The sequence below is a fragment of the Acomys minous genome (genome assembly GCF_964271855.1).
Source record: "Acomys minous genome assembly, chromosome: 12".
NCBI classification, from domain to species: Eukaryota; Metazoa; Chordata; class Mammalia; order Rodentia; family Muridae; genus Acomys; species Acomys minous.
This window is the reverse complement of record NC_140493.1, coordinates 13,566,739-13,593,656: the sequence shown is the minus strand read 5'-3', so window position 1 is coordinate 13,593,656 and position 26,918 is coordinate 13,566,739. Positions and strand designations below refer to the sequence as shown.

General features: G+C 55.6%; 1 protein-coding gene across 7 annotated transcripts; it reads right to left on the bottom strand.

Moving 5' to 3' along the window:
• On the bottom strand, nucleotides 1-26,918 carry PLXNB2 (plexin B2). Of its 7 annotated transcripts, none has more exons than XM_084750672.1 (38): nucleotides 26,770-26,918; nucleotides 16,385-16,434; nucleotides 15,649-15,697; nucleotides 11,842-12,931; nucleotides 11,504-11,686; nucleotides 11,288-11,416; nucleotides 10,783-10,883; nucleotides 10,580-10,706; nucleotides 10,111-10,264; nucleotides 9,272-9,386; nucleotides 9,072-9,180; nucleotides 8,877-8,987; nucleotides 8,499-8,591; nucleotides 8,137-8,218; nucleotides 7,907-8,067; nucleotides 7,663-7,811; nucleotides 7,467-7,575; nucleotides 7,201-7,337; nucleotides 6,901-7,071; nucleotides 6,441-6,570; nucleotides 6,097-6,324; nucleotides 5,807-5,983; nucleotides 5,566-5,705; nucleotides 5,357-5,457; nucleotides 4,943-5,172; nucleotides 4,653-4,834; nucleotides 4,349-4,415; nucleotides 4,049-4,195; nucleotides 3,703-3,859; nucleotides 3,502-3,602; nucleotides 3,309-3,393; nucleotides 2,992-3,146; nucleotides 2,731-2,891; nucleotides 2,234-2,381; nucleotides 1,542-1,606; nucleotides 1,341-1,416; nucleotides 987-1,061; nucleotides 1-851 (listed from the first exon to the last, which is right to left on the bottom strand). In XM_084750672.1, the coding sequence occupies exons 4-38, from the start codon at nucleotides 12,916-12,918 to the stop codon at nucleotides 747-749; spliced, it is 5,538 nt and encodes a 1,845-aa protein (XP_084606798.1). In that variant the 5' UTR covers nucleotides 12,919-12,931; nucleotides 15,649-15,697; nucleotides 16,385-16,434; nucleotides 26,770-26,918; the 3' UTR covers nucleotides 1-746. The 7 variants fall into 7 exon arrangements, with proteins under 7 accessions (XP_084606798.1, XP_084606801.1, XP_084606802.1 ...); XM_084750675.1 differs by lacking the exon at nucleotides 26,770-26,918 and adding an exon at nucleotides 23,602-23,630; XM_084750676.1 differs by lacking the exon at nucleotides 26,770-26,918 and adding an exon at nucleotides 19,461-19,480.

Below are 26,918 nucleotides of genomic sequence, written 5' to 3'. Positions count from 1 at the left end.
AAAAAGACAACTGTTTTGTTTTGTTTTTTTTTTTGATTGGATTTACAATCAAGATTTACAAAAAAGGGGTGGAAGGTCCTGGGGGAGATGCTGCTTCTGCACCCCAAGATCCAGGCAGGGCCTCCAAGATAGCCTGTTTAACAGAGGAGACCAGGACCTCAGTTTTCTGGGTCCCTCTTGCCACCTGGGCCCCGACGTCTGACGTCCAGCTTGACCTTAAGAGGTGGAGCCAGTGATGGCCCTCAAGTCCACCTGGAGTGCCTGCGCCCCGTGGGGAAGGGCCAGGCGAGGTCAGGAAGGCATCGTACCACTTTTTTTTTTCTTCTCCTTCCATCTGGCAGACAGATACAGTCCAGGAACTGGCTGTGGGAGCTTCAGGCCAAACCCAGGATATCTGAGGAGGCTAGGCTGCTGGTGCGTGGGAAGGAGGGGCCAAGGCTCCACTGCCCCCAGTGGCCCAGTGTGGCTTTGTAAGGCACATTTGCGAATTGCTCAGGAGACAACACAAGAGAACACCCGATGCTGGTGCCACTGGAAGGAGCTGGTGCTGACTCAGGCGCCCGGGCAGTATTGCTCAGGAGAAAGACGCTACAGGTCTACACAAGGTGGGCCCACTACACCCACTCCAGACGCCTTGGGTGCATCCTCTACTGGAGAGAACTCAGCTACAGCCAATGCAATCTCATGCCAAGGGGCTGCCCAATGCCATGGTACTGCACGCCTGCAACCTGAGGCAGCATTGACGGTCAGAGGTCTGTAACCTTGTTCTCGAGGGCGGCGGCGATCTGCTGCAGGCGGAAGGCCAATTGCATCTTTTGGGCTGCAGGGTCCTCCTCTAGAGCATTGATGATCTGGTGGGGTGGGGGTGGGGATGAGGGGGTGAGGTGAGAGTAGAGATGGACATAGAAGAGACCTGTCAGATCACAGGCTAGGGGTCGATGTGGACAGGCTGTCCTGCCTATTTACCACAGGGACCCAGAACATACCTCGTCATAGTACTTTTGTGTGTACTGGTAGAGCTGGTGCAGTGCCACAAGTGTATTCAAGGAGTCTGTGTGTGCCTGGGGATAACAGTAATTACCTAATATGAGAAGAGGTTGTGGGAGCCCCAAGGCCAGTCTCATAGAACAGCAGGCTGTAGTGTGTTGGCTGTGTGGCACTACCACAGACACACCAGTAAAAGGGTCACACCCTGGTAAGGCCACACACACACAAAGCCCACGCACGTGGCAGCAACTGCTCAACAATAGCCAGCAGTTTCAATGTGCTCTGTAGTTAGGTGCCTGGCTCAGCAGTGGGCAGTGGAGGCCGCTGCTCTTGTGGAGCTCTGTGACCCTTACCCGGGAAATCTCTGCCAAGTGCGTGTTCATGTCTTGGTCGCTGACCTGCACCATCTGCCGGATGCCCTTGTAGTAGCTGCAGGGAGAAAAGGGTTATGGATGGAGGAGGCAGGAGGTGAGTGTATGGGGGAAGGGGGTCCCAGGCTCTGGGGTGTCTTGGGGATTCCTAGGCATTCCCCAGACCTCCTACATATCACTTACTCTTCCACCATCTTCTTGTAGGTAGAGATCTCCTTAGCGTACAGCAGCTTGTTGCTGGGGGAGTCCTGTGGAAGACAAGAGACTCGACGCTGGGCTAGGCTCAGCTGCTCGGCCCTCACAAAGCAGGAGGAAGGCTCCTGCTCAGACTCTGTATAAGAAAGCACTGGATTGGGGCAAGGGGGTGGGGTGGGGTCTTGAAGAGATGGCTCGGCAGTGAAGAGCACTGGCTGCTCTTCCAGAGGTCCTGAGTTCAATTCCCAGCAACCACATGGTGGCTTACAACCATCTATAATGTGATCTGATGCCCTCCTCTGTCATGTAGGTGTACATGCAGGCAGAGAACTCATATACACAAAATAAATAATTCTTAAAAAAAGAAAAGAAAGAAAGCACTGGAAGGCTGGGGATGGAGAGAATAAGCAAGAAGGGAAAGTAACAGATGTCCCATGGGAGGTAAAGGAGGTAGATCATTTCCATAGCAACCTTTAAAGCCTTGGTGGCCTCCCACATATTTCTGCCCTAGACTTTAGCCCAAAACATACAAACCCACAGGAGGCAAGCTTTTGGTATGCTCCAACTCACCCCATCTCAGTCATAGCTTCTCCAGGCCATCCCTATAGGCGCTGTCCGACTAGGCCCTCCACCCCTCCTCGACAGTTGGCCCAGCTCTGTTACCCACAAGCCCTACTCACTCGGCTCAGCTTGTGCTCTGTGCGAGTACAGGCGTCCATGAAGGTCTGTGCAATAACTGACAGGGAGGCATCCACCACTTCGTGGACATGAACATCAAAGATGAAGTGGGGGTTCTTCAGGATGTTCACCCAGAACCGAAGTGGCAAACTGTAACAGATGGGCAGGGATGTGAGGGGCTGTGCTGGGCTATGGCCCCTGGGGCAGGGGTGTGGAGGGTGGGGGGGCAGGGGGTGGAAGGTGGGGGGGCAGGGGGTGGAAGGTGGGGGGGCAGGGGGTGGAGGGTGGGGAAGGGCAGGGGGTGGAGGGTGGGGGAGGGTAGAGGGAGGGCAGGGGGGTAGAGAGTAGAGGGAGGGCAGGGGGTGGAGGTGGGGGAGGGTAGGGGTGGAGGGCAGGGGGGTGGAGGCTGTGGTAGGGTAGAGGGAGGGCAGGGGAGTGGAGAATGTGGTAGGGTGGAGGGAGGGCAGGGGGGTGGAGGTGGGGGAGGGCAGGGCCTCACCTATTGGTTTTCCAGATATGGATGGTGTCCTCATCCCGGATGTCATGCTTCTCCGCCTGCTCATCCAAGAAGTCAAAGAAGTACTTGACTGCGGGTGGCACTGTGTGCCCGGGTGCCAGCACGCTTTGGAAAAAGTTGTCCACAAACTGCTGCAGTGTGCCCTGTAGAGGAGAGTGGATCAGTGTGGCTCCCAGGGTACAGCAGAGGTACCAGTGTGTCGTGGATATACGTGTGCGTGTGTGCGCGCGCGCCATCTATCACCTTGACGGAGAGCAGCCGTGTCAGGTAGATCTCTGTGATGGCCTTGGTCCGCTCTTTCTCCTTCATGCTGCCGCGCTTGGACTTGCCTTCATCTACCTCATCTGTCGGCCGCACCAAGTGCCACACACGATTTTCCTCTTCCAGAAGGGCATGGCCTGTGGGGAGGAGGGAGCTGAGGGGTCCAGTCCCAGTCCAAGGTAGGCATAGCCTAAAGCTTGGTGTGAACGATCCTGGGGCCCACTAGGTGGCAGCAGAGGGAGGGTACAGGCTTCATAGACCTGTAGGGACTGAAAGGACAAGGGACAGCATAGACTCACGCTCCCCTGGCAGGTCCTGCTGGCTGTCCTCTGGCTGCTGGGAGACTCCCACCTTAGACAGGATGAGGGTGGCTCCATCCCGGACCTGAGGACAAAGCCATACAAGGGAATGGGGGCGCCAATAAGGGATGCCCACGTTCCTCCTATGGGGGTCCAGCACCCACCCCGCTGCCTACAGTACCTCCACACTTACATTGTAGTGCATCAGTGTATTGATTCGTTTCCATCGGCCTTCCCGCTGAGAGGTAAGGTCCAGGTCAGACAGAATCTGGGCCGTGGACCCAGGACGCCATTCTGCAGAGGGATATGGCTCAGTTTCTGGAACCCAGGGCCGCATGCTGCCCATTCCCAGGCAGAGCTGGACACGTGGGCCTCATGAGCAGGTGAAACTCACCAAGGACCACACTGTCAGGCTTGGGCCAGCAGGAGCAAGGTTGTGTACGGTACACTTGGTCAATGATCTTCTCTTTGACCTGAGAGATGGTGTCGCAGTTGAGGACCTTAACCGCGATGGCATCGATGCCTTCATCCTGAACAATCACGCTTACCGTCTGCCAATGCAACACAGGAAGAGACCAGCTGAGGGAACGACCCTTGTAACCACACCTCTGAGCACCACAGACACCCTACCCAGCACGACTTGGCTTCACTCTGCTGAGTTCAGATATGGAGTCCAAGCCCCTGGCTCAGTTTCCCCCCCTCTGCAGCTTCTGGCTCGGGGGGGGGGGGGGGGGACTTACCAGAGGTGCATATTCAACATCATCCCCAAGCAGCCCTGTATCATTTAGGGTGTACTTGGCCTTCTTCTGCACGGCGTCCACTGGCCCCTTTTCCACCTGGTGTTTGATGGCCTTGAAGAGCTTGTACAGTGGCTCCCCTGCACTGTCCTGGAGCGGGGGTGGGGGTGGGGCAGGGGGGGCTGTGTGAGCGAGAAGCATGGGACTAACGTGCACAGTGCGACTGGACCTCCTTCAAGACAGGCAGGTATTGGGAGAGACGGCACCCATTCACCCACCCCTGACTCTAGGGTCGGAGCTCACCTTGAGGTACTGGTACAGACAGATGGACATCCAGTTGGACAGCATCCTCTCCACCACTGTCTCAGACCTGAGGGGTACACAGAGGCCTCATATCCCAAGGCCCAGTTGGCTGTTAGGACCCCAATCCCAACACACGTGGTGAGAATGAGGGCAGCATGGGCTCCGCGGGTGGGCGCGCCATCCAGAATGGCTATGAAGCAGCTTGGACAAGAGTGTGGGATCTGGCTTTACGTCTGTCCCAAATAAGTCTCCCCACCCACCGACCCCCGCCTGCCATTCACATTGGCCCCTGTCACCCACGAACCTGCGCAGCATCAGCTTGGGGTTCTTGGCCTCCACATACTGCTCCATGAGCTCCAGGAAGAGTGTACGCATGATGTCTGTGTAGTACTCCAGCTTTCCGTGCAGGGCCACAGTGAGCAGGGAGGCGAAGTAGACCTTGGCGCGGGCTGAGAACTCACGCTGGTTCTCTAGAGTGTGGATGAACTGCGGGGCGGCGGAGAGAGAGCACACTTGAGCGCCTGCGCTGGCCGTGGCCTGTACCAGCTCTGACCCCTCCGCGCGCCGCCCCCCCACCCCTCCGCCTCTGCTCACGTTGATGAGGAAGGACTTGCTGTTGAGCAGATTGGAGAACTGGTAGAGGGCCTGCTCCACGATGGGCCGGCGCGACTCAGGAATGTCTAGCTTGCCAGTGATCATGACATCCTTGTCACCGTCCTTGGACGGCAGGAAGAAGACGCGGTCCGTGTAGGTCTTATAGTCCAGCAAGGGGATGCCCGCCTCGTGCACATCGTTGGTCTGGTCCTCCATCTCGATCATCAGGTCTGAGGGGGTGGGGGGTGATGTGGGGGGATGCAAGCCAGGGTGAAGCAGGCATCCCCGGCCGCCTACCCCCGCTACTCTTGTCCATAGCCTCCTGCAGTTCCTGGCCCTATGGGGCGGGCCTAAAAGATCCAGGGATGCTGCGAAGGGAAGCCAGTGGACCCACCTGCCGGAGGCAGGCATTACCTGTGAACTCTTTCTTGCAGCGGTCCCGCACGCTCTCCTCCAAGCCTTCCAGCTGGGATTTAATCTTCTCATACTCCCGCTCGGCCTGTTGGCTCTTCCTCCTGTTGGGCACAGAGCAGCTCTCTGGTATCAGCCAAGCTGTTAAAGGTCAGAAGCGCCGGGTGCGGGAGGGCTGAGGGGCGTGGCAGGCGGCTGGGGGCGGGACTCACCAGTAACAGTAGATGGAAACAACAATGATAAACACCATGGGCACCATGACCAGAGGCAGGATGAGACTGAGAGGAACGTCACTCGCACGCGTGTCATACTCCACCCGGCCTAGCACCCACTCTCGAGAGCCAAACTTCACCTGTGTGGAAGCTAGGGCTCAGCGCAGGCAGGTGTAGGCGGCGGCGGCTTCTCCTGAGAGGGGCTCCCCAGGCCCTCCACAGCCCTCCCGCTCTCACGCACAATGAACTCAGGCAGGTTGTGTGTTGTGTCTCGCTTCTGCCGCCGCTTGGGTGGGGGCTGCACCTCTGGGGGCTCGCAGTATAGGTCAGTCTCGGTCAGTGTCTTCATAGTGCAGCGCTCGGCACCCACAAATGCCTCAGCCTCCTCCAGCGTCATGGCCTTGTTCAGATTGGTGCCCTAGAGGGGGGATGGGGGGTGGGGGTGGGTGGGGGGGTCAGGTGACAGAGGTCAGAGTGATCAGCACCAGTCCCTTGCCCTGTACCAGGTCCCCGCGCTGTAGGTCTCCTTACCCGGGCATGGATGAGCTTGTTGACTTGCTTTTTGACACCACCTGTGAAGTTCTCAAAGGTGGGATCTGGCACGTACTCGAAGGCACCAGCTTCGCTCCTGAGCAGGGCTCGATGACCATCCATTTGTATCAGTGCAGTGAGGTTGTAAGCCTCGGGGTCTTCAGGGACGGCCGGAGACAAGAAGACGACCTTGGTGTCATTGTGGAACACGTACTCAGTGCCTGTGATCTGTGGAGTGGGTCCAAAAACTTCAGGCCGCTTGATGAAGACCTTGCCCCTCCTGCTCACCAGCTACTTATGTCCCCATTAGAACTGTGCTGCCCTCAGCCCACAGTAGGACTAACCGTCATGGGCTCCAGGGATCCAGCCTCCCGCCGCCGCCGCCAGGATGGCAGGGGCTCGGCGATGACAACCATGGCAAACTTCTGGATGAGGCTGAAGCCCTGGCCAGTGACATTGATGCTCCGGCCACCACTGGGGGTTGGGGAAAAGCAGTGAGTGAGTTCAGCTAGGCAATGGAGATGCCCGACCAGCTTCCGGCTTCTACCAGCTCACATCCCAAGTAGGAAGTGGCAGAGTAGTAATGTGAGCAAGTCAGAGGCAGGGGAAATGAGGGAAGTGGCCCAGCTCTGACCCTGCCATCTGGGTTCTGAGGAGGAAGCCCATCAGGGTACAGTGGGGTTTTCCCCGTAAGATTTCTTCTTCTGCCCTGCCCTGCCCAGCCCAGTTCTGCCACATTCCTCAGGCCAGCAGGCACGGGGTGGGGGTGGGGAAGACACTAGCCAGGAAGGGGAGAGGCCACACCTGACAAAACTTCTCAGTGGCTCAAAGGCTCTTAACACTGGATTCTCGCAGTAGGTGAAGGAGATGCCAGGGCTGGGCACCTGGGAGCCCCCATAGGAGATTTCCAGTACCGCCTGGCCTGGAGCCAACTGTGGACCGGTGATACACTGCAGCTGTGCCCCAAACTTCGTCCTAGGGTGGGAGGTGCCTGTCAGTAAGTAGATCAGGCCAGTTCCACTGCCCCCCTCCAAGGCAGACTCGGGCCTTCCCTAACCCTTTCCCCTGGGCCAGGCAGGCTCAGCAGCCATAGGCAACACATACACTTCACAAGGGACTCCATTGAGTGTCACCCGCACATCCTCCTTGGAGCCTGTGTCCAGGTCAGTGCCATTGATGGTCAGTGTGGTACCACCTGCTTGTGGTCCTTGCCGTGGCTCCACACTGAGAGGTTTGGGATGCTGAGAGCAACACATAGCATTAGGGCCAAGGACTCGGGGTCATGATAGTAGTGGTCACTGTTAGACGCCAACTGCTAAAAAGGGACAGGAGTAGGAAAGGCTGGACTCACATCTCGGCCAGGCACTTACTTGATAAGTGAACTGGACGTGCGGTGGTGAATGGCCGAGTTTCCCATTCACATTCACCTCAATGCCTCCTGTGAGGGGCTGCTCCGCAGCCTCAATTGCACACACAATCCTGGTGACAGACGGAACCCACTCAGCTCTCCGCCACTGCTGCGTCTGCACAGTTGCTGGGAGCCCAGGCCAATGGCAGTTCACTCACCGGGTAGACACGGAGTATAGTTTTGGTTCAAAGGCACAGTTCTGGCCAGCCACGGTGATCTTGTTGACATCGTCTGCTCTGATGCCCAGATTGGACCCATGGATGGTGACTCGGATGCCCCCACCCAGTGGGCCCGTCTCGGGCTGGATCTGAAATTGGCAGAGCCCGGTGAGTGAAGGGCTTGGAAAGATGAAAATGTAGGGGGGGTGGGGTGGGGTCCAGGTCAAACTGTGACAGAACTCACTTTGGTGATGACTGGTGGTGGACATTCGGAAGTCACATTGCTGCACAGGGCTTCGTACACACACCTGTTCTGCCCACGGCACCACACACACCTGTAGGCAGGATTGGCGGCCAGACACAGGCTGCAGTCACCGCGGCCAAAGGAGCAATTGTAGAGAGTCACTGTGGGGGACAGCATGAGGTTAGCGGTTGCTCTGTCCCCCCACCCCACCTTGCCCAGATTCCACCTACCTTGTAGCTTGCTGTCAATGTTCTTGCCAAAGAACTTAACATACAGGTGAAGAGGCAGCGTCTCGTTAGCATCATGGGATAGCTGCATAGGGTACATGGGGATAAATTGTACTGCCTGCTCCTCTGATACCCAAAAGCCACAGGAATCTCTTGATTGCCTAAAGCCAAGGAAGGCTGCCAGGTGGACAAGGAACTGGTGAGTGTCAGGTACACATGCTGTGAGAACGTGAGTATGTCAGGGGACACAAACAGAGATGCTTGGAACCGCAAGGCCCGGGGTAGGAGGAACAAGACCCTGACTCCAGTCCTAGAGGTAATACCCACCCCCCCACCCTCCCAGCCCTACAGACATGCAATAGTACCTTTGGGGTCGTGAAAGAGAAGTTCCCAGACTTCTGCATAGTCACAACCTTCTCGAATGTCAGCAGGTCACTGCCCACAAACAGGGAAGAGACCTATGGAGAGTCCAGTCAGCATACTCCAGACAAGCTGGCTAACTGTCCTGCCCTAGGGGGCCTAGAATCTGTGTCTCCAGAATCACTGGGAATACCCGACCACCTCGTCTGCTCCATGCTCAGGTGCCTCTGAAGAGCCTTTGCCTCCCCCTCCCTATCTCTAATGTCTCCTGAGCGGTCTCAGTGTGGGAATGGACCCAGGGACCCCCAAGTTCCAGAGGATGACTCTCAAACAAGCTGCCACCCACCTACCCACCCACCCACCCACCAGACTTCACTCCAGACCTTTTCCACCTTCACACTTTGCAAGTTCTTGCCCTGGAAGGTCACTTCCGTCTCATAGTTCATGGGGATGACCAAAGGGCTAGGGTCCAGGAACTGGGGGCAGTCGTCCTCCTGGGAGAGAGCAAAGCCGGTGAGAGGGAGCATCTCTCGCCACCTGTGGTCCCAAGCACGGTTCTATCTGCAAGGCTGGCTCACCATGTGGGCACGGATGATTCCATTCTCTGGGTTGGCTGAGGCCTCCCGACACTCATAGTACTGCAGGTCCCATTGGCAAGTCCAGCGATTGCTGGCACAGGAGATGCACCTAGCGAGAGGGCCATAAGGGTGTAAGGGGCCTGGAGGATAAGAGGGACCCTGGGGTCGGGTAGGGACCTCAGAAGGCAGCCCGGACTCACGGCAGGTTCTCCACAAGGCTCATAGCCTCTCGGCAGTCATAGAAAGGGTACTGGTGAGAGGTGAGGAAGACATTGCCACGTTTAAAGAGGAGCTGGATGCTCACAGCCACATGGTCTGCAGAATGCAAGTGGGAACAGGGCGAGGTGTAGCGAGAGCAGAAGGGTAGAGCTGGCCCCTCCCCCAATGCCCAGCTGAGAGCAGGTGTGTTCTGGGGAGGACAGGGTACAATATGAATATCCCAGTCTTTGGGCTCAGCTGGTCTGCTGTGTGCTCAGCTGGCCTGCTGATGCTGTCAAATCTGGGCTCTGGTGTCAGCTCCCAGGCCTGGGCTCATCTTTCTCCCCTGGGCTTGTCTGCTTTCGCACCCTCTCTCTGTTCCTGCAAGTGCTGAGGGCAGTGGCTCCTCCGAGTCTGGGTAGGAGGGCCTCCCAGGTCCCTGTCCACATCATTTCATGGCCTTGTGGCCTTGTTACCCCCAAAGCTCAAGGGACAGACAGACGTAGCACCCATCTTAGCCCAAATTGAGGCCTTCAGCCTCACGAGACAACTCCAGCTGCGCCTCAGGCTGGACACATCAGTGGGGAGTGAGGGACGTCTAGATCTTGGTCTGCCTAGAACAGAGCACTCAGCCTTTAGACTCCAGTCTGTAGGCCAAGACTGAGGTCCTCTCAAAACTGGGATGTGCTTCCCCTCCCCAGTAATAGCAGCCTGCAGCCAGGACCGGCTCACACAATGGGGCTAACATGTGAGAGCAGACAAGAGCATAGGAAACTGTGTGCGAGGTGTGGGGGGGGTGGGTGAGCTCTGCAGGTCCAGGGGCTGAAGGATGAGGGCTCACCTTGGCCTGGTGGTGTACTGGGGATGTTGCTCGGGGAGTTACAGATGACGGCATCCCCCTCTATGCGGGCAGGGTGTGGTGGGGGTTCACCAAAGAGGCACAGCAACTCATCCTCATTTGTCAGGGTGGGTAGGGGGCTGACAGACAGCTGGACCTGCAGGAGGAGAACCGTTCAAGCTAAGGATATCTGACCCCGGGTACCACACTACTCAGTCTTAGGCAGGGAAAGAAGGCAAGGCTGGGTTATCGAAAGAAGTACCCCACAGCCCTGCTCTCAGCATGTACAGGCTAATGATCCCAAGAATCCCTAGAACCTGACTCTGTTTTGTCTGGGATGTTCATGTGGTCCTGGGTACCGGGCATCTTGTGGTTTCCTCGCTTGCCTAATAGCTCCCAGCCAGCAGCTGTGTAAGAGAGCCCCACCGGGCCCTGAGGAGCACTCACTACCTGCCTGCCACCTGTCACATACCTCTCCTTGGGCCCGCCGGCTCATATTCTGTGGAGAAGCATCAGTGATGGCCACACAAGCCTTGTCCCGGCTCCACAGCCAGTGGCCGGTTTCCTCAGCCCTCAAGCACTCCGCCTTCCTGGTGCATCTGCAAGGACAGGGAGTAATCTCAGTTCCAGTACTCCCTGGACTCCAAGCCACCGGGATGAGGACAAACTGCTCACCGTCCCTCGACGACACACCAGCCACAGTAGGGATCTTGGGAGTCACGACACTGAGCACAGGTTAAATAGCTCAGACATTCTTGCACTGGGAGCCGGTACACCTAGAGGTAAGAAAGCAGAGCCATGGGGAAACATGACTTACAAACACAGGGTCCTGCCTCAGACACTAGACTCTTCTGGCATTGGGGGCAGGGAATCCTATGGGCCAGCTTTGTGGTTGGGGTTCAGAACCACCTACAAGCTTAGGGCAGGATCAGAAAAGGGAACCTCACTGAGAAAAGGAGAGATGGTGGATGTAGCTCAGTGATAAACACTTGGCTAACGCAGGCATAAGAGCCCAGTTCTAATTCCTAGTGCCCAAAATAAAAACCTCTGGAAAGATAGTAATGGTGCTATGAAAACGCAGAGGCACGAGCCTAGATTCTGTCCAACTGTCCAAGGCAAGGCCCGGCATATCCTCTAGCCCTGTCTTGCAATGGCCTTCTGGGGCCATCTTTAGGCTGACCTTATCCTGGGTCATAGCATACAGACTGGACAGGTTTCCAGACAGTGCCAGGTCTTGCTTGATTTTCTTGTTGATGTCTACCGGGATAGAGCCGTACTCTGCGGAGGTGCCATCTGGAGCAAGGTATACCTGTGAACACCAAGACAGTCCGTGAGGAGAATGGGAGCATTGTGGTAGATTGGGCCCCTCTAGGAGCCTCTCTGCCTGAGGCAGTACCTTAAGGATCCGGCCATCTGAGGTGCCCAGGAAGGCGATGGTATGGTCATTCTCGGAGGTTACTGTCACTGCTGTCAAATTCAGGCCCCCACGGTGCAGCAGGGCTGTGGCGACGAGTGCGTCACGACTGCCCAGTGGATAGGGCAGATGCTCCGAGCCACATTTGAAGTTCTCGCTGGCCACCTGCGGATCACAGCATCAGGACCAGTCCTTGTCTCCTAGGCCTTTCCCTCCTAGGGCTCCAGGCTATAGGAGTCAGACCCCTATCTTCCACAATACAAATATATTCTCACACTCAAGGGGGAAAACATACACCTATGAACAGGTAAGACACGTACGGCTGAATGGCCACCACACTGGATGTCTCCGTGGAAGGGCTTGTAGAAGGTATCTCGGCCTGCCGCTTGGGCGCCTGTGTAGCAGGTCTTACGGTTGGCTTCCATTTTGTCATTGACTTTATCTAGCGGGAACACACAGAGGCCTGCACCAGGACCCCCACCGCTGCGGCCATCTCTGCTGAAGACAGCATAAAGTACCTTGCCAGCACCTGATGTGGCTACGGAAGCTGCTAAGCAGGTACCAAAGGTAGGGTCTTGGGGGTTGCTGGGATCCTGACACTGAAGGTCCATCTCTACATAGGAGTAGTAGGAGGGGTCATTTTTGCACATGCGTGCCAGCAGTGTGCGGTTCTTGGCAGGGTGTTTGTCTTGTTGGTTGAAGACGAAGAAAACATAGATGTCATCTTCAAAGGCCGCAACAAACTGCTGAGTGTTAGTGGACAGATAGCCAGTCTTGAAGGTGGTATGGTCTGAGTAGGCTTCAAAGGCCTCCCGGCCCTCAGCCCTGTCCAGCAGACGGGTACTCACAATGATGCCGTTGTCATGTGGCCCGTTGCCTTTGCCCACAAACAGCACACGCTCCTTCCCATCAGGGTGCGTGGAGCTCACCAACCCTACTGTGGCCACTCTCTCATCATTGCTGGCTACAAAGGACTTCTCGCCGCTGCCGTCCTCATAGAAGAGGCGCACTGAGATATTGCTCAGGGCACGCAGAGCACAGATGCCCTTGAAAAGGCTGCCACATTCGACCAAGCGTTTCCCAGGTGGGTCAAGCAGCAGCAGCTGGTTGAAGTTGTCGGTGAGCACTGCTTCGTGGCACTGGCTAGGCTCAATGGGTGGTGTGCACTTCTTGTTATCCATGGCAGGGCCTGTGAGCACATGCTGCTGGAGTTGCAGGTCGGCGCTCAGCTGGTAGAGCGCGTTCACTGCCCCAACGTATACCACGCCTGAGGCCTCATCCACAACAAGGTGGTTCAGCTCTGTCTCGCTGCAGAAACTCTCTGGCTTGCGGGACCGTAGGCTCAACCCTAGGCCCACCAGACCCAGAAAGGTCAGGGTCCAGAGTGGCCAAGCCATTGCCCCCAGAACTCTGTGGGGAAAGACAGTATGGGTCAGATAAGTCCAGGCCTCTCCTCATTGAGGCCCTGCCCCAGAATATAGGCCACAGAGGGACGTAAACCCCCGCAACACACACACACACACACACACACACACACACACACACACACACACACACACGTGCAGAGAGCACCCAAGGTATGGAAAACTACAGGAAGAGTCCCAGCTATTCATTCATACATGTTCTTCTCAGGAAGCTACAGGTCGTCTCAGGGTACAAACCCCAGACTTGTGGGCATGTAAACCCATACTGCTTGAGACCAGAGCTGCAAATGAAGGCCTGTGCACACGAGCCAGGCAAACACAGTCTATTTATGTGCATCCCCCAGAGCAACTTGGGCCAGGATGGCCCCACCTCCATTCATAGCGGTCTCCATTTGGTCCCTCCTGGGGAGGGGTAAGCAGCTCTAAGTTTACCATTTCAGAGGCGTGTGTGTGTGTGTGTGTGTGTGTGTGTGTGTGTGTGTGTGTGTGTGCGTGTGACATGTGGGTGCACGCAATATTTAGGAGCCTAAGTCCAACTAGAGGAAATTCTAGGGTCTCACAGGTGGACTCTGTGGACAGACTCAGCTTTGTCTCCTAGATGCTTAAAAACACCCTCAATCCAGGGCTTACTAAGTGTGCCTGAAACAGTATGACTGCCCATGGGGCCCAATGGTAGGGATGCCTCCAGAGGATCTAGCATCCCCTATCTAAGATCACATTGCGGCTGGGGTAGACTTAAGGGCACCGGCTGCTCTTCCAGAGGTTCGATACCCAGCACCAATATGCCAGCTCATAACCATCTGTGACACTAGTCCCAGTGAACCCAATGCCTTTTTTTGGCCTCTACAGGTACAGGTGGTACACAGACACTCATGCCGACAAAACACCAATACACGTAAAATAAATTACTGCCTTAAACATCAACTCTTACATATTCTTATTACCCATAAACAATTAAAATGTAAAAAAGACAAACAAACAAACAAAAAATTCTAGGTCATACTCTGCAGGCTCTGTAACTTTCCAGTTACAGATGAAGGAACAGTGAGAAAGGAAGTAACCTGCCTAAAGGCAGCCTGGATGGGTGGGGCTGGGATGCTACCGGATTTGCTCTCTCTTTGAGAACCTCTAGCTAGTATCCTTTTCCTTCAAAAGGACCCTGGCTCTGCCTGTTGCCAAAGACTGAGCTGAACTGTGGGTGAAGCTGAGTAAAATAGAATGAGGCCCTGGATTTCTCTCACGAGCCCTGCAGCTCTGTCGGCCAGCCATCCACCATTTTATTCCACATCCCCTCATAAGCCTCCTTAGATCTAGGAGGCATAACCAACTGAGGAAGAAACACATTTCCAAAGGAAGTGTGGTGCAAGAAGCAAAGAGCAAGGGCAACCCCAGGCCTCATTAAGAGACTAAGTTAGGGAGAAGACAGTGGCTTTAGTTAGAAACAGGAAGACTTCATAAGCCCTTGAAGATCCCAACTTAGACTGTGCCCAACCCTGTCTAAGATTCCAAGGCTCGGCTCAAAGCCTGGAGAAGCATCCAAACTCCAGCTTGTGGAGGCAGTGCTGTGGTTCACTGACCAGTTTCCATCCCATGTTCCTCCATGCAAGTCCGCTCCCCACAGGCCACCACACCAGGGCCTCATCTCTAGGCCAGCTTGCTGGGGCTTATGCTGTAGCTCAGGGCTCTAACTTACCAAATTGCAGCCGCAGCCGCTTGTCAGCTCCCAGGAGCAGAGAATGAATGGAATGTTCCCAGCCAGGAGGGGGTGGAGGGGGGGGGGTTGAGGCGTGGGTGTGGGCGGAGCTACAGTCTCAACACAGCCGAAACCTAACCAGCCACCCTCTTAAAATGTGGTAGTGCCAGCCTCCGCCCCTGGCTTCTGCTGGTATCTAAGCCCAAGGCCTGAACCCGGAGCTAACCGGCTAGGAAACCCCTATACTCTTACATGGGACCCATAATGGCATCTTCTCCAACTGCTCTCCATTAATCTCTGACAGGGGACTGGCCATCTTCTGCCTATGCTTGAAGCTCACACTCTGGGAAACTACTCACACACAGGGCTGTAGGGTGCCGGGAGGAAAACTGTTCCCAGACACCTGGTCACCAGTAACTTGGTTGAGGCCCACATAGCTGAGGGAAAACCTGATTATAAGACTGGACCAGAAGGCTGGGGTTGTAGCTCAGTGGCTGAACATTTGCCTAGCATGTATAAAGTTGTGGTTTCCATCCTCAACACTCCCATACACCCAGATACGGAGACAGTGGGCTAAGGAAGCTTCGGTCCCAGTGTCTTCTGTGTTGTACTCTGTAGGTGGCAGCTCCCTTCTACTTCCTGGACAAACAAGCCCTTGAGTGAACCTGCCTGGCCAGACCCAGGAGCAAAGAGCACCTGACCTCATGGTGCTCTGGCAGTGTAAGCTGGAGGCGCCGGCTCAAGCGAGGCGCCAGGCATAGCCAGCTAAAGCTTCCTGCCGCTGATGTTCCTGGAATGGGAGGGCAAGTGCAGGAACTTCCTGTTCTGGACTAGCTCCAGGACCCCTGTTTGGTCGGCTGGTGGGGATTTCCTCAGGGGTACCAGTCAGCCTTATGCCTGCTCAAGTTTGGAGGTGGACTTCCAAGAAGCCACATATACAGAGGTACAGCCTGGGGGGAGGTGTCCCACAATGGATAATTTCCAGCCCTTTCTGGCTTGCACTCACTCACCAAGGCTCCAGTGGTCTCACTCTCTGTTTTAGGCTGGCATCAGGACTCTCTAGGAGGCAAGAGAGAGAGAGAGATTGCAGTCACTCTGGGTGGCTGTCCTGACTCCACCTATCTGCTCTGTCCTCTTACTCCTGGTAAGGCCCTTCCTTCATGACACTCCCAGGAGGCTAGCCCAGTTTCTAAAGCAAGCACATTCACCTGGTCTTTGAAAAACACAAGCAAGCGTGGTGGCGCACGCCTATAATCCCAGCACTTGGGAGGCAGAGACAGGTGGATCACTGTGAGTTCGAGGCCAGCCTGGTCTACAAAGTGGGTCCAGGACAGCCAAGGCTACACAGAGAAACCCTGTCTCAAAAAACCAAAAAAAAATAAAGAAAGAAAGAAAAGAAAAGAAAAACACAAGCAAGCCATGTTACTTTCTCTTCTGCTCAGAGGCGGGCAGCTTCTTTTCACTGTAAGACTAGGGTACTATCTACTTTTAAAAACTATATGCAGAGCTAGGTGACGTGGCACATGCCTTTAACCTCCTCACCCCCACCCCCCACTCAGGAGGCAGAGACAGATGGATCTCTGCCAGGCCAGGCTGGTCTACAAAAGTGAATTCCAGGACAGCCAAGACTACACAGAGTAACCTTCTCTGGAAAAAAACAAAACACAATAACAACAACAAAACCCACTATATGCATAACTGCTTTCTGGAAAGCATGCATATCCACAACAGGGCAATTCTACTTACTAGCTGGGTGACCTTGGGCAAGTTAACTTCTCTGTGCCTCATTTCCCCATCTGCAAAGTGGACACAGTAATAGTAAATTAACTCTAGGGGGGTATATAATGACTAAACGGATCCATTCATGAAAAGCCCAGAGAAGCACTCCAGGGAAAGCACTCGGCAGATCTCCCTACTGTATTCTTCCTCCTAGAAGCCCAGCTGATGGGCCCACAGGGAAATACAGACCGAGGATACTTTGTAGCACGTTTGGTGGAGGCAACAATGTGGCAACTAACCCTCTTCTTGCCAGACAGAGGATACCCTGGGGAAACCGCATTGTGAAGGGTCTATGTCAACCTACCAAGACCCCACCTTACCCCCACATTCATTCATTCATTCATTCATTCATTCATTTTGGTTTTTCGAGACAGAGTTTCTCTGTGGGTAGCCCTGGAACTCACTTTGTAGACCAGGCTGGCCTCAAACTCCCAGAGATCCACCTGCTTCTGCCTCCCAAGAGCTGGATTAAAGGCCCACATTACCTACCACACCCGGCCACCTCACTCAATATTACCAAAGTGCTAGCTCCTGAGTTCTCAAAGCCCTCAATCCAACCTGAAAACTGTTGGGAGCTTTGGGGGCAGGGAGGAAGGTACACCCGGCCATAGGTCTGTCCCCAATCTTGCTGGCTAGACTGGCCACACCACTTCTAGGCACTGCCTACCTCTAAACCCTACCAAGAAGACTTTCCACTTGTTCTGTGTAGCACTTTTCTATAGTTCCCTTAGCCCATGTCCTCAGATAATTAACCCAGGCCTGGACCTATGGTGAGCCCAAGTGGGCCATCAGGCTCCGCATTGCAGTGTCCCTAGCCTATCCTAGGGGCTGCATGGGACAGAGGGCATCTTTTTGCCCCCAATACTCAACACAGCTTTGTGACAACAGGCTGCTTTTCAGGCACAGCAGCCAAACCACAGGACAGTGTCAGCCCAGTGAGAATTCCCTTGCAGCCTCCCTGTGCCTGGGGGCTGCTGGTGTTTCCTCTGGACCCTGTCCCTCGGGTCTCTTCTAGCTCTAGACCTCTCCCAGTGGGCCATCTACATTTTGGTTCCCCATTGGGAGTCTCCTGAAGGCCAAAGAAAGTTGGCCTCTTCTAAGCAACCGGCTATACATATTTCACAAGGGTCTTGATTAACCATCCACTGACCAATAAGGGTCCACCACTCAGCCTCCACGGGAGGGAGGCCAGCTGTAGCCTCCTCTATCAGAATCCTCTGGGCTAACACTTCTTAGGTGTGAGACTAACATCACTGCTACCCTTTAGCTCACCAAGCCCTGGGCTGATGCTCCCAAAGAGCATCTCCATCTCCCAAAAGTGCCCCTTCCCCACTAGCCCAGACAAAGAACTCTGTCGTCCCCCCCCACCCCACCCCCGCCCGCGCGCTTCCTTCCTCCCCCCTTGCTCCCCCAGGGCTTCAAGAACACACAGACCATTTACAAAGCTGCTCTGTGCAGTTTCCCCATGTGCAGGTTGGGTATTATAAAAATAATAATGCCCACTTAGGAGAGCTGGGCAACTATCCTCCAGCACCCTGACCACAGCCACTCATGGTCCGTGATCTTCACTAGGAATCCCCTCTGTAGGCCAGGTCCGACGCAGGGATGAGGCTGGGGGCTACCAAGGGGACTACAGTGTGAGGAATGAGCGCATACATGCCCTGTGCCAGCGCCCATGTCTGGAACATAGCAGCGTCTCCTCCCCTAGAATTATGAGGGTGAACAGTGATCTGGGTCCCTTGCACATCCTGGACTGACTATTTGGGAAGCAACAAAAACCCCTCGTCAGCTGGGTATCTTGAGGCTTCCCTCTTCGGGTTCCTCTTCTCACTCCAGGCCTCTCTTGGTGCCAATTGGGGGGGGGGGGGAAGCACAGACACAGGCAGCCTAGCTCTACAACAGCCTCACAGGGCAGGGTCAGTTAGAGTTAGGGTTCTTTTTCTCTTAGTATCTTAGTATGAGTGGGTTTTAAAGGCTCAGATCAAATCAACGTTGAGGCAGTGTGGCCCGACAAAAACAGAGCTTAGGTCCCTCCAGGGACCAAGACAGCAAACCAAAGACACGAGGGACTGGCAGGGAGAAAGAAACAATTTCCACCAAAGCCGGGATTCTAACAAGTAGGGTGGCACTGCACCACCCCCACCCAGGACAGGACAGGGGCGTCTGAACAGCGGACCACACTCGGGGCGCAGGGACACAGAGAAATCGAAGCTGCCCCTCCCCCGCCGCAGCTGGCAGCCATGAGGCGGGGCGTCCGCTCTCGGAAGGCTATGAAAATCTGCAATTAGCTGCGAGCGTTAAACAAATCAGGAGAGACAAAACAGGCCGCGGCGCCCGCAAATCCAAGCCTCCGCTGTTTTCAAAACAAGCCTGAGGGAGGGGCTGCGGCAAGGGGCTGCGCGGAGCTCGACGTTTCTCGGAGCACCCCAGCCATAGAGGCGAGATCTTACACGGTACCGACACCCGGATCGTATAGAAGACCCAGAGGGGGACGCGGTCTGTGCCCACGGACCCGGCTCCACCCACCTGGCAACCGGGTCAGAGTACAGTCCAGAAGGTTGTGTCAGTCCCGACACCCGGGAGCCAGCCCTGGCCTCACTCCTTATAGACAGGCCAAGGTGTCAGGGCCCCTCCCCCAGCGCCGTTTCCGCCAGACTCCTCTGGGATCGGATCGCAAGACGGTTACCTGGGAACTGCACTGGAGGCGGACCCCAGACGTAGGCGAAGACGCGCGGCCAAAGCTCCCCTAGGGACCTGGCCACGCCCACGGTCCTGGAACCCAGGGTTCAGGGCCCCGCGCTCGAATCAGAACTGCTTCCACATTTTGATCCCGCACCCCAGCGCACACCTAGAGGGAACACGTGGACTGCGCTTTTGGCGCGAGCCTCACCAGGTCAGGGAAACTCACAAGGCGATGGGCAGGTGGGAGCTCAACCTCGGGTGACAATGACAGCAGAGGCAACCGTCAAGAGCCAAGAGCCCTCTCCTTGAGGTACTAACCTGGTATCAGAAACAGCTGAAAGCAGGACCGGCCATTACCTACCTAAGTCCCTCCAGTCCGGGGAAGGAAAGCAATGCGCGGCTCCACCCCACTGCCTGTTAGCTCCGCCCCACTGTTTGTAGCTCCGCCCGCGCCCAGGGTCAGTCCCAGGGCTCGGCCCCCTAACAATCGGTCAGCAAATGAAGCAGCCTCGGGCCAGACCACGGGGATATCCGCCTAGACTCCTCCAGGGAAGACCCAGCCCTAAGGAAACTGCGCCACCTGACCTGGAGCAGGGGTGGGGCTCCAGAGAAAGGCTCCGACCCTCTCACAGGTCTCAGAGAAAGGACACCTCCCAGGCAGAAGGTGTCCGCCCCTAGTCCAAGCCCCTGGATTGGGTTCCACCTTTAGGTCCACCTAACCTTCCCCTCTCCGTTCCAGGCTCTGGATCAGCTCAGCCCAGATCGTCCACTCTCTTCCTCTCTCTCTGGGTGCATCCAAGCCACCTGTCTCGGACTTGATCACCTAGGATCTCCACATTCCGGCCTCAGGTGCCTCAAGAGCTAATCTGTCAAAGCGGAAGGACTTGCCCAGGCCTCCTCTTTCCCTCAAAGCCAGCTGCAGCCTCTGCATATTGCCGGGAACTTAGGCTGAGTGCCCCACACTGCCAACCTTTGAGCTGACTGACGCCCCATCACCAACTTTGCCCTCCTCACTCTAATGTCCCAGCCACCACAGTGCCTTCCTGGGCATGGCTCTGTCCCACTCTAAAATCTGCTCCAGCCTTCTTTTATCTACACAGCCAGTCTCCAGATTCATCGATCTGCAGCAAGGCACCCTCCATGAACTTACTGCTTTCCTGGAAGAACCCCCATCCCCACCCCAAACTCCACACAGCGAGGGAGGTTACAGATGGGTCCTGTTACTATCACCACCACAGTCAGTCAGCTAGCTGCCTGGGATGGGGCATGTTCAGGAGCCAGTCATAGGAAGGCTCAGGGCAGCTGGTTTATGATGGTTGGCTTCCTATTGCACCTTTCTCTGCTCCTGCCCGCCTACACCTCTCCTCTCCTTTAACAGCTCACCTAAGTACTGGTTAGATGCTAGCCAGGGCAGCCTGAAGCCCATGGAGGCTGCAGTTTGCTCAGAACCAGTTCCACAGAATCCTTCCCAGGATTCAGCAGGAGTGGGGGGGGGGGGTTGGGGGTGCAATTCCGTGGCGCATGGGGGCGGATGGGTGAGGGCCTGAATGAGTGAGAAGCCAACAAGGCCTGTAATCTCCCTGTCAGCTTGTCAGTGTCTCCTCGGTCACCCCTAGCCCCTCCTCCCCCATCACAGTTGAACCCTACAATTAGCTTAGGGCACCTCGCCAAGCCTGGGTGCCAGCCACCACTCACACATGACCACACATGTACAGGCACACACATGTCCATGATGTTGCTAAAGTCTTGCCAGCAGGAAGGTCTTGCCCCAACACCTAGAATCAATCCCCAGGGATGAACTAAGGGGCTTTGAAAAAGTGGGATATAGATAGGTCTCAATCCCAGAATGCCCTAAGAGCTTTGTTGGAGCTGGGAAAGCAAGTGCTGGCTTGGATGGATGGAACCGCTCGTTGGTGAGTTCCTCCATCCACATTAAACCAGGTACCTGGCAGGCACGTGGTACTTTAAGGAATGCTAGGAAGAGTCTGAGGGTGAGTGAACAGAGCCCCATGTCCAAGTGACACAATGGGGCAAGCACTCGGGGCTTAAGGAGGGAACAGAGCCTAGGATTTTCCAATGAGGAAATGCCCAGGGGAGTGATACTGGTATGTGCATGGGGTTGGGAATTGGGAACCCCTAGACCCAATTCTTCCCTCTGGTGAGAAGCATTACACAACCAGGCCCCCCTCTGGAGTCTTTTGTTTGTTTGTTCAGTTGTTTTTGAGACAGGGTTTCTCTGTGTAGCTCTGGTTGTTCTGGACTCTCTTTGAGGACCAGGCTGGCCTCGAACTCACAAGAGATCCCCTCTGCCTCCTCCTTTCTGAGTGCTGGGACTAAATGCATGCACATGGCTGGCCTTGGGAGTCTTCTATAAGTCTACATGGTACACCTGGAAGAGAAGAGGTGTGTTCCAGGGAGCACTCATGGTACAAGGGAGATGCTACCTGGGTCCCCCCCACCTCCTGATCTAGGTTTTGTGGCCCTGAGACCCTCCCAGGGTAGTACTCCAAATCAGACCTGATGTTAATTTAAGGTGGAAGGGAGGCCAAACCACCTTTCTGAGGCTTAGAAGAGCAAGTGGGCCATTCGTGAGTCTTTTCCGCTCAGTCACCCACCCCACATGCCTGGAAGATTACCCGGCTCAATTTAAAATAGCTTCTCCCACTTGCTGGGCCGGGAAGAGGTGCCCCAGTATCAAGTGCATGATGATGTGGCACAGCATGATTGAGCGGGGGTTCTTTTCTCTGTGTCCCAGGGTAGCTGCTATCTTCCACAAAGAGGGCAGAAGGCCCTCGGCCTCTGCATCACACAAATGCCACCTTGTTCCTCCCAACACATACCCATACCTGTGTTGGAGCTGTCCTAAGACTACAGCACTTACCTAGGTTAAAGGTTAGGGCACTTGAGGATGGAGTAACAGTCGCAGTGGGCCACGTGTCAAGCCTAGAACACCCACTTAACCACAGTCACCCATGCTGCATACACAGGTAAGAGCACATCCTACTGTTGACCGAGGAACTAGGAGATAGCCCGAGACTTCCACAAATGATGTCGGGGCCAGAGAGGATAGGAAGTATTCTTCCTACGAAAAAACTAAATAGGTTCCTAGCTGCTGCTGCTTATGCTGGTGGTAGTGGTGGTGGTGGTAGCAGTGCCTCACACCTTTAGTCCCAGCACTCAAGAGACAGAGGCAGGTGGATTTCTGTGTGTTCATAGCCAGCCTGATCTACAGAATGAGTTCTAGGACAGCCAGGGCTACACAGAGAATCCTGTCTCAAAAACAAACAAACAAACAAACAAACAAACTTAATAGGTTCATGATGTATTCCCAGGTAACATATCACCCTACATTTGGTATGAACCCATCATCAATTCTACAGGTGGACTAATGCAGTACCACACAGGTGGTATGCTGGTTCAGATGCCACACATAAGAGCAGCCCTATGGGGGGGCTGGAAAGATGGCTGTTAAGAGCACTGGCTGTTCTTCTAGAGGTCCTGAGTTCAATTCCCAGCAACCACATGATGGCTCACAACCATCTATGGTGTGGTCTAATGCCCTCTTCTAGTGTGCAGGTGAACATGCAGGCAGAGCCCTGTAGACATAATAAATAAACAAACAAAAAGAGCAGCCCTAAGGAAAGAGAGCTCTAGCTAAGCACACAGCAGACCCTCTCTCACTCTGCCCCTGAAAGACCAACATCAATGCTTTTTTCCTTTCTTTTTCACCAAGGGTGCCCCCCCCCAATGGGAACTACTAACCAGCTGTGCCAGAGGGACCCCTGCCTCCAAGTGTCTGGTCCCCATGTCCAGACAGGGCATGCCCTGGGTCAGGCTGCTGGGCCACTGTCAGAGCTGGACTTAAAACTAAGGCTATGCTCGTGGGACCTACCCCTTCCTCTTTCTTCTCCTTAAGGCGTGGAGCCAAAACCCAGCTGGCACCAGAATGGGGAACTGCTGGGTTTCTCAAGTCCAGGGGACCTCAGGGAGCTGAGGAAGAAAGAGGGCCCAGCCCTGCCCCCAGGCACAGTGTCCTTGTCCAGGTTGAACCCCTTCTGTGTGTAAGTCCACTGGGACCCCAGGCAGCTCAGGTGTGAACTCAGCCAGTCCATGGGGACACCCCAGGGAAGGCTGCCAGGCATGAGGGAGGCAAGGAGCCAGGCTGGGGGAGGGGACACTGGACTGCAGAGGCGGGACCAGAGAATGACAAAAGACAGGAAATAGTGCTACCAGCTTCCAAGTCTGGACCAGCTTGGGCTCTTCCCAAAGACAAGATTGTCACTATGAGGTTGTTTCAGACCCACTCCAAGGGGAGTTCACCGTCCTCGACCACTTGGACTCCATCTGGGAGTTGAGTCCAATCACTGTCACAGATTCATGAACTTAAGAGTCAGGAAGCCCCCTTTAAGGGTTGGGTCATGGGATAGCAGAGGCCCCTCCCACCCTTTCAGATGCTCTAATGAGATAGAAGGGTTCAGTAGGGGGTGTTCCAGAGGCAGCACCTGTAGTCCGGAGAGCTCAGAACAGGGCAAGAGTCCTTGCTGTGTCAACAGAGGGGAGCATGGGCGTCGCACAGCTCGCGGAGAGGAGGTAGGGAGCAGAAGCTTGTGTCAGGGGATGTGAAACCATGGAGAGGAAGAAAGAGGAGTCACGTGAAATCTAGAAAGAGAAGAGCTGGGGCAGCCACCCCCTATTACACTATTCTGACAACACCCGCCCCCCCCATACACACACACACACACACACACACACACACACACTTCAGCCCTTCCCAGCTTATAATTAGTCAGAACCCAGCTCTGCCCCACCCACAGCCCCACCCTAAACACAAACAGCCATTAGCCCTAGGGGAGGGGCTCTATCCAACTCCTATCCCCTGTCTAATCACCCTATGGCTTGGCACAGAAGGGTGAGGCTAGTAGGAACAGCCTTAGCCCTGTCCACAAGCTAGCCATAGCCTTGGCTACCAAGTCTTGGTTGAAGTTCTAATCAGCTAACTTCCTTTTCCTCACCGAGCCAGTCCTTTTACAAGAGGCCCTCAATGGTGACAAAAAAAAAGCTTACTCCCTGAATATCAAGACAGGACCCAGGAAGCAACAAGAGGGATAAAAGGCTGTAAGGAGTTGTCTGGTAGCTGGGCAGTGGTGGCGCATGCCTTTAATCCCAGCACCCGGTAGGCAGAGGCACTCAGATCTCTATGAGTTTGAGGCCAGCCTGGTCTACAAAGTTAGTCCAGGACAGCCAAGGCTACACAGAGAAACCCTGTCTCAAAAAAAAGAAAGAAAGAAAAAGAAAAAGGAGTTTTCTGGCTGCAGGGTGACAGTCCTCTGTAGCAGAGAGGTAGGCAAGCAGTCTCGCCTAGCTGACAAGCAAAGATCCTTCCACCAGCGACCCTTAGGCAAGGGTCCAACATCCCATGAGGAGCCATTAGCACTATCAGGAGAGGTACCAGGCAGAGAACATGATGGGGGGGGATGTTCGGGTAGGGCGGGGACATATGCCATATGGACGCCTCTGTAGGCTGCCAGCCCAGCCCAGCCCAAACCTTTCCAATCCAATCTCTTCTGCTCCACTAGTGGGAGCCAGGGCCAAGTCCCTGGGCTTCCTGCCCTTGGGCATCAGCTGCTGGCTCTCCCTCCCAATGTGGTCTTCCATGCAGGCTCCTGGGCAGCCATGAGCCCCAGGAGCCAACCCAGGGAGAGCCCAATGGCTTCTTGTAGGGGCCGGTATTTGCCCGCCTGTGGGATGCCAATGTTGGGGCTGCCCCTCAGTGAGCTGATCAGCAAGAAGACAGCAAGACCCCTGGGATGTTGTTTCCTGTTCTGAGTTTCTGCCTGGAGTGTAACCCATCCAAGGTGTCCTTAAAACATAGTATGCATGGCTTAAAACATAGTATGCATGGCTTTGGCGAGTGAACCGGGTCTTCCAGATGGGTCTGAAGCACTTCCTGCCCCCATGGGTTCTCTCAGAGGAGCCTCCCCGCCCCCGCCCTCCCCCCCCCTCCCCCGGCATATTCCAGGCTGGGCAGGGCCTACAAAGGAGTCGACCTTGAGGACCTTCTCCAACCCAAGGTGACACATTGACACATGCCCTCCTACCCCGCCCCTGACTGGTCGGAGCAGCAGCCATGGGAGGGAGGTGGTGGAGCTGCCTGGGCTTGCCAGCCCCGCCCTTCTGGGGTTCTCAACTCACAGCCCGGAAGTGGGTCCCTCTCCCTGTAGCTGCTTCGGCCTCCCCTTCTGCTAGAGCCTACGCTTTGGGTAGCTGGACTCGCTGGATAATCCAAAATAATTCCTCCTTGGCAGGCAGCCCGTGGGGGAGGGGAGGGGGGAAACACATTCCAAACTCTTGTTTTCCAAAGTAACTTCCCTCAGTTCCTGGGGCTAGGAACCTCTGGCCAGTCCTCAGGCCTCCCCAACTCTGAGGGTGTGAGAGACTAGGTGGCCGAGGCTCAGTTGTCTCCTCTAGCAATTTCGACACAACACAATAAGGTTTGGCACATTCCACAAAAACACCTCACGCGCTCGCCCTACCTTCCTAGGAACTTTGCCTCCAGACCAAAGAGCGAGGAAGCTTCTTACTGTATCAGGGTAGCATCCGGGTGTAGGATCAAGCTGACAGCTCCCACCCACAAGATGTGTTGTGGGCAGTCTGAGGAGTTCAGCTTCATCAATACAGACTAAAGGCAGACATTAGAGGGGGGCACTTCTCAAGGCAAATGAGGGCCCCCCTGCCCGCCCGCACCCCCCTCCCCCGTTCCTTAGGACATGGCACTGGCTTTGGGACCTGGCTTCAGCTCCAGTTCTGACCGCCGCCACCACCATGGTAGCCACAGTCTGACCTCCCTTCTCCAAAGAGCGAGGAAAAAGGAATTAGGTGACGTGGCCAGAAACTCTAGGATTCCTAGGCTCAGAAACCCCCAGATAAGAAGGAAAAAAAAAACCCCACCCACCCACAAACCTGCCACACAACCTGACCAGAGGAAGCAGTAAGCAATAAGGGCTCCCTGCAGAACGTATATGAAGTGAGGGGCTAAACTGTGAAAGGCACCCTCCAAGTTCTAAGCCCTCTGTCTTAAGTGTTCCTCCAAACACAACAAGGAACTACTACACTAGAAACTGCGGAGGAGACCTTGTCGTCGGGAGGCGTGGGGCCTCACCAGGCTCTACAGGGTGTGAGTTCTCCCTGTCCCAGAAGGTGTGTGGACTGCTTTGGTTGTGTGCTCCCTGCAAAAAGCCCCCGGCAGAGCCCGACGTCTGAGCAGGCTCAACTTGAGAAATGGGGCCTGGAGGATCGCCACAACAGGGATGACTACTCGCTCTGGTCCACCGATTCCGCTCAGAAGAGGTAGGGACGCTGGCCCTGGGGGGAGGGTTTGAAACTACACCGGGTCGGGTGCAGCTCCACTGGGTCGCGGGAACCTGCCAGGGATGTTTCCCAACATCCCGGTGCAGAGGGTCTCATCGCCAACCAGTGGGGCAGGAGCAGCCAGGCCCAGGAGGTTGGACAGACAGACACAGAGCAAAGACGCAGGCCCGCGTCGCCCTCCGCGCAGCGGCGCTTGCCCTAAGACCCCCGCGTCCGGGTGCGCAGGCCGAGGCCGAGTGGCGTGAACGGCGAAGCCTGGGCCTGCGCGACGCCCCCACAGTTCCCGTCCCCAAGTGCGGTACCTGCTCCTCTGCAGCCGTCGCTCGATGGCGCCGGGGCCGCGCTCTGCGTTGCGCTCTGGCCCGCGCGGCTGCCATGGAGACGGGCCTTTGTGTGGCCGAGGAGGGGCCGGAGCGCGCGGGAGCAGCCGGCCCCGCCCCCGCCAGGGGAG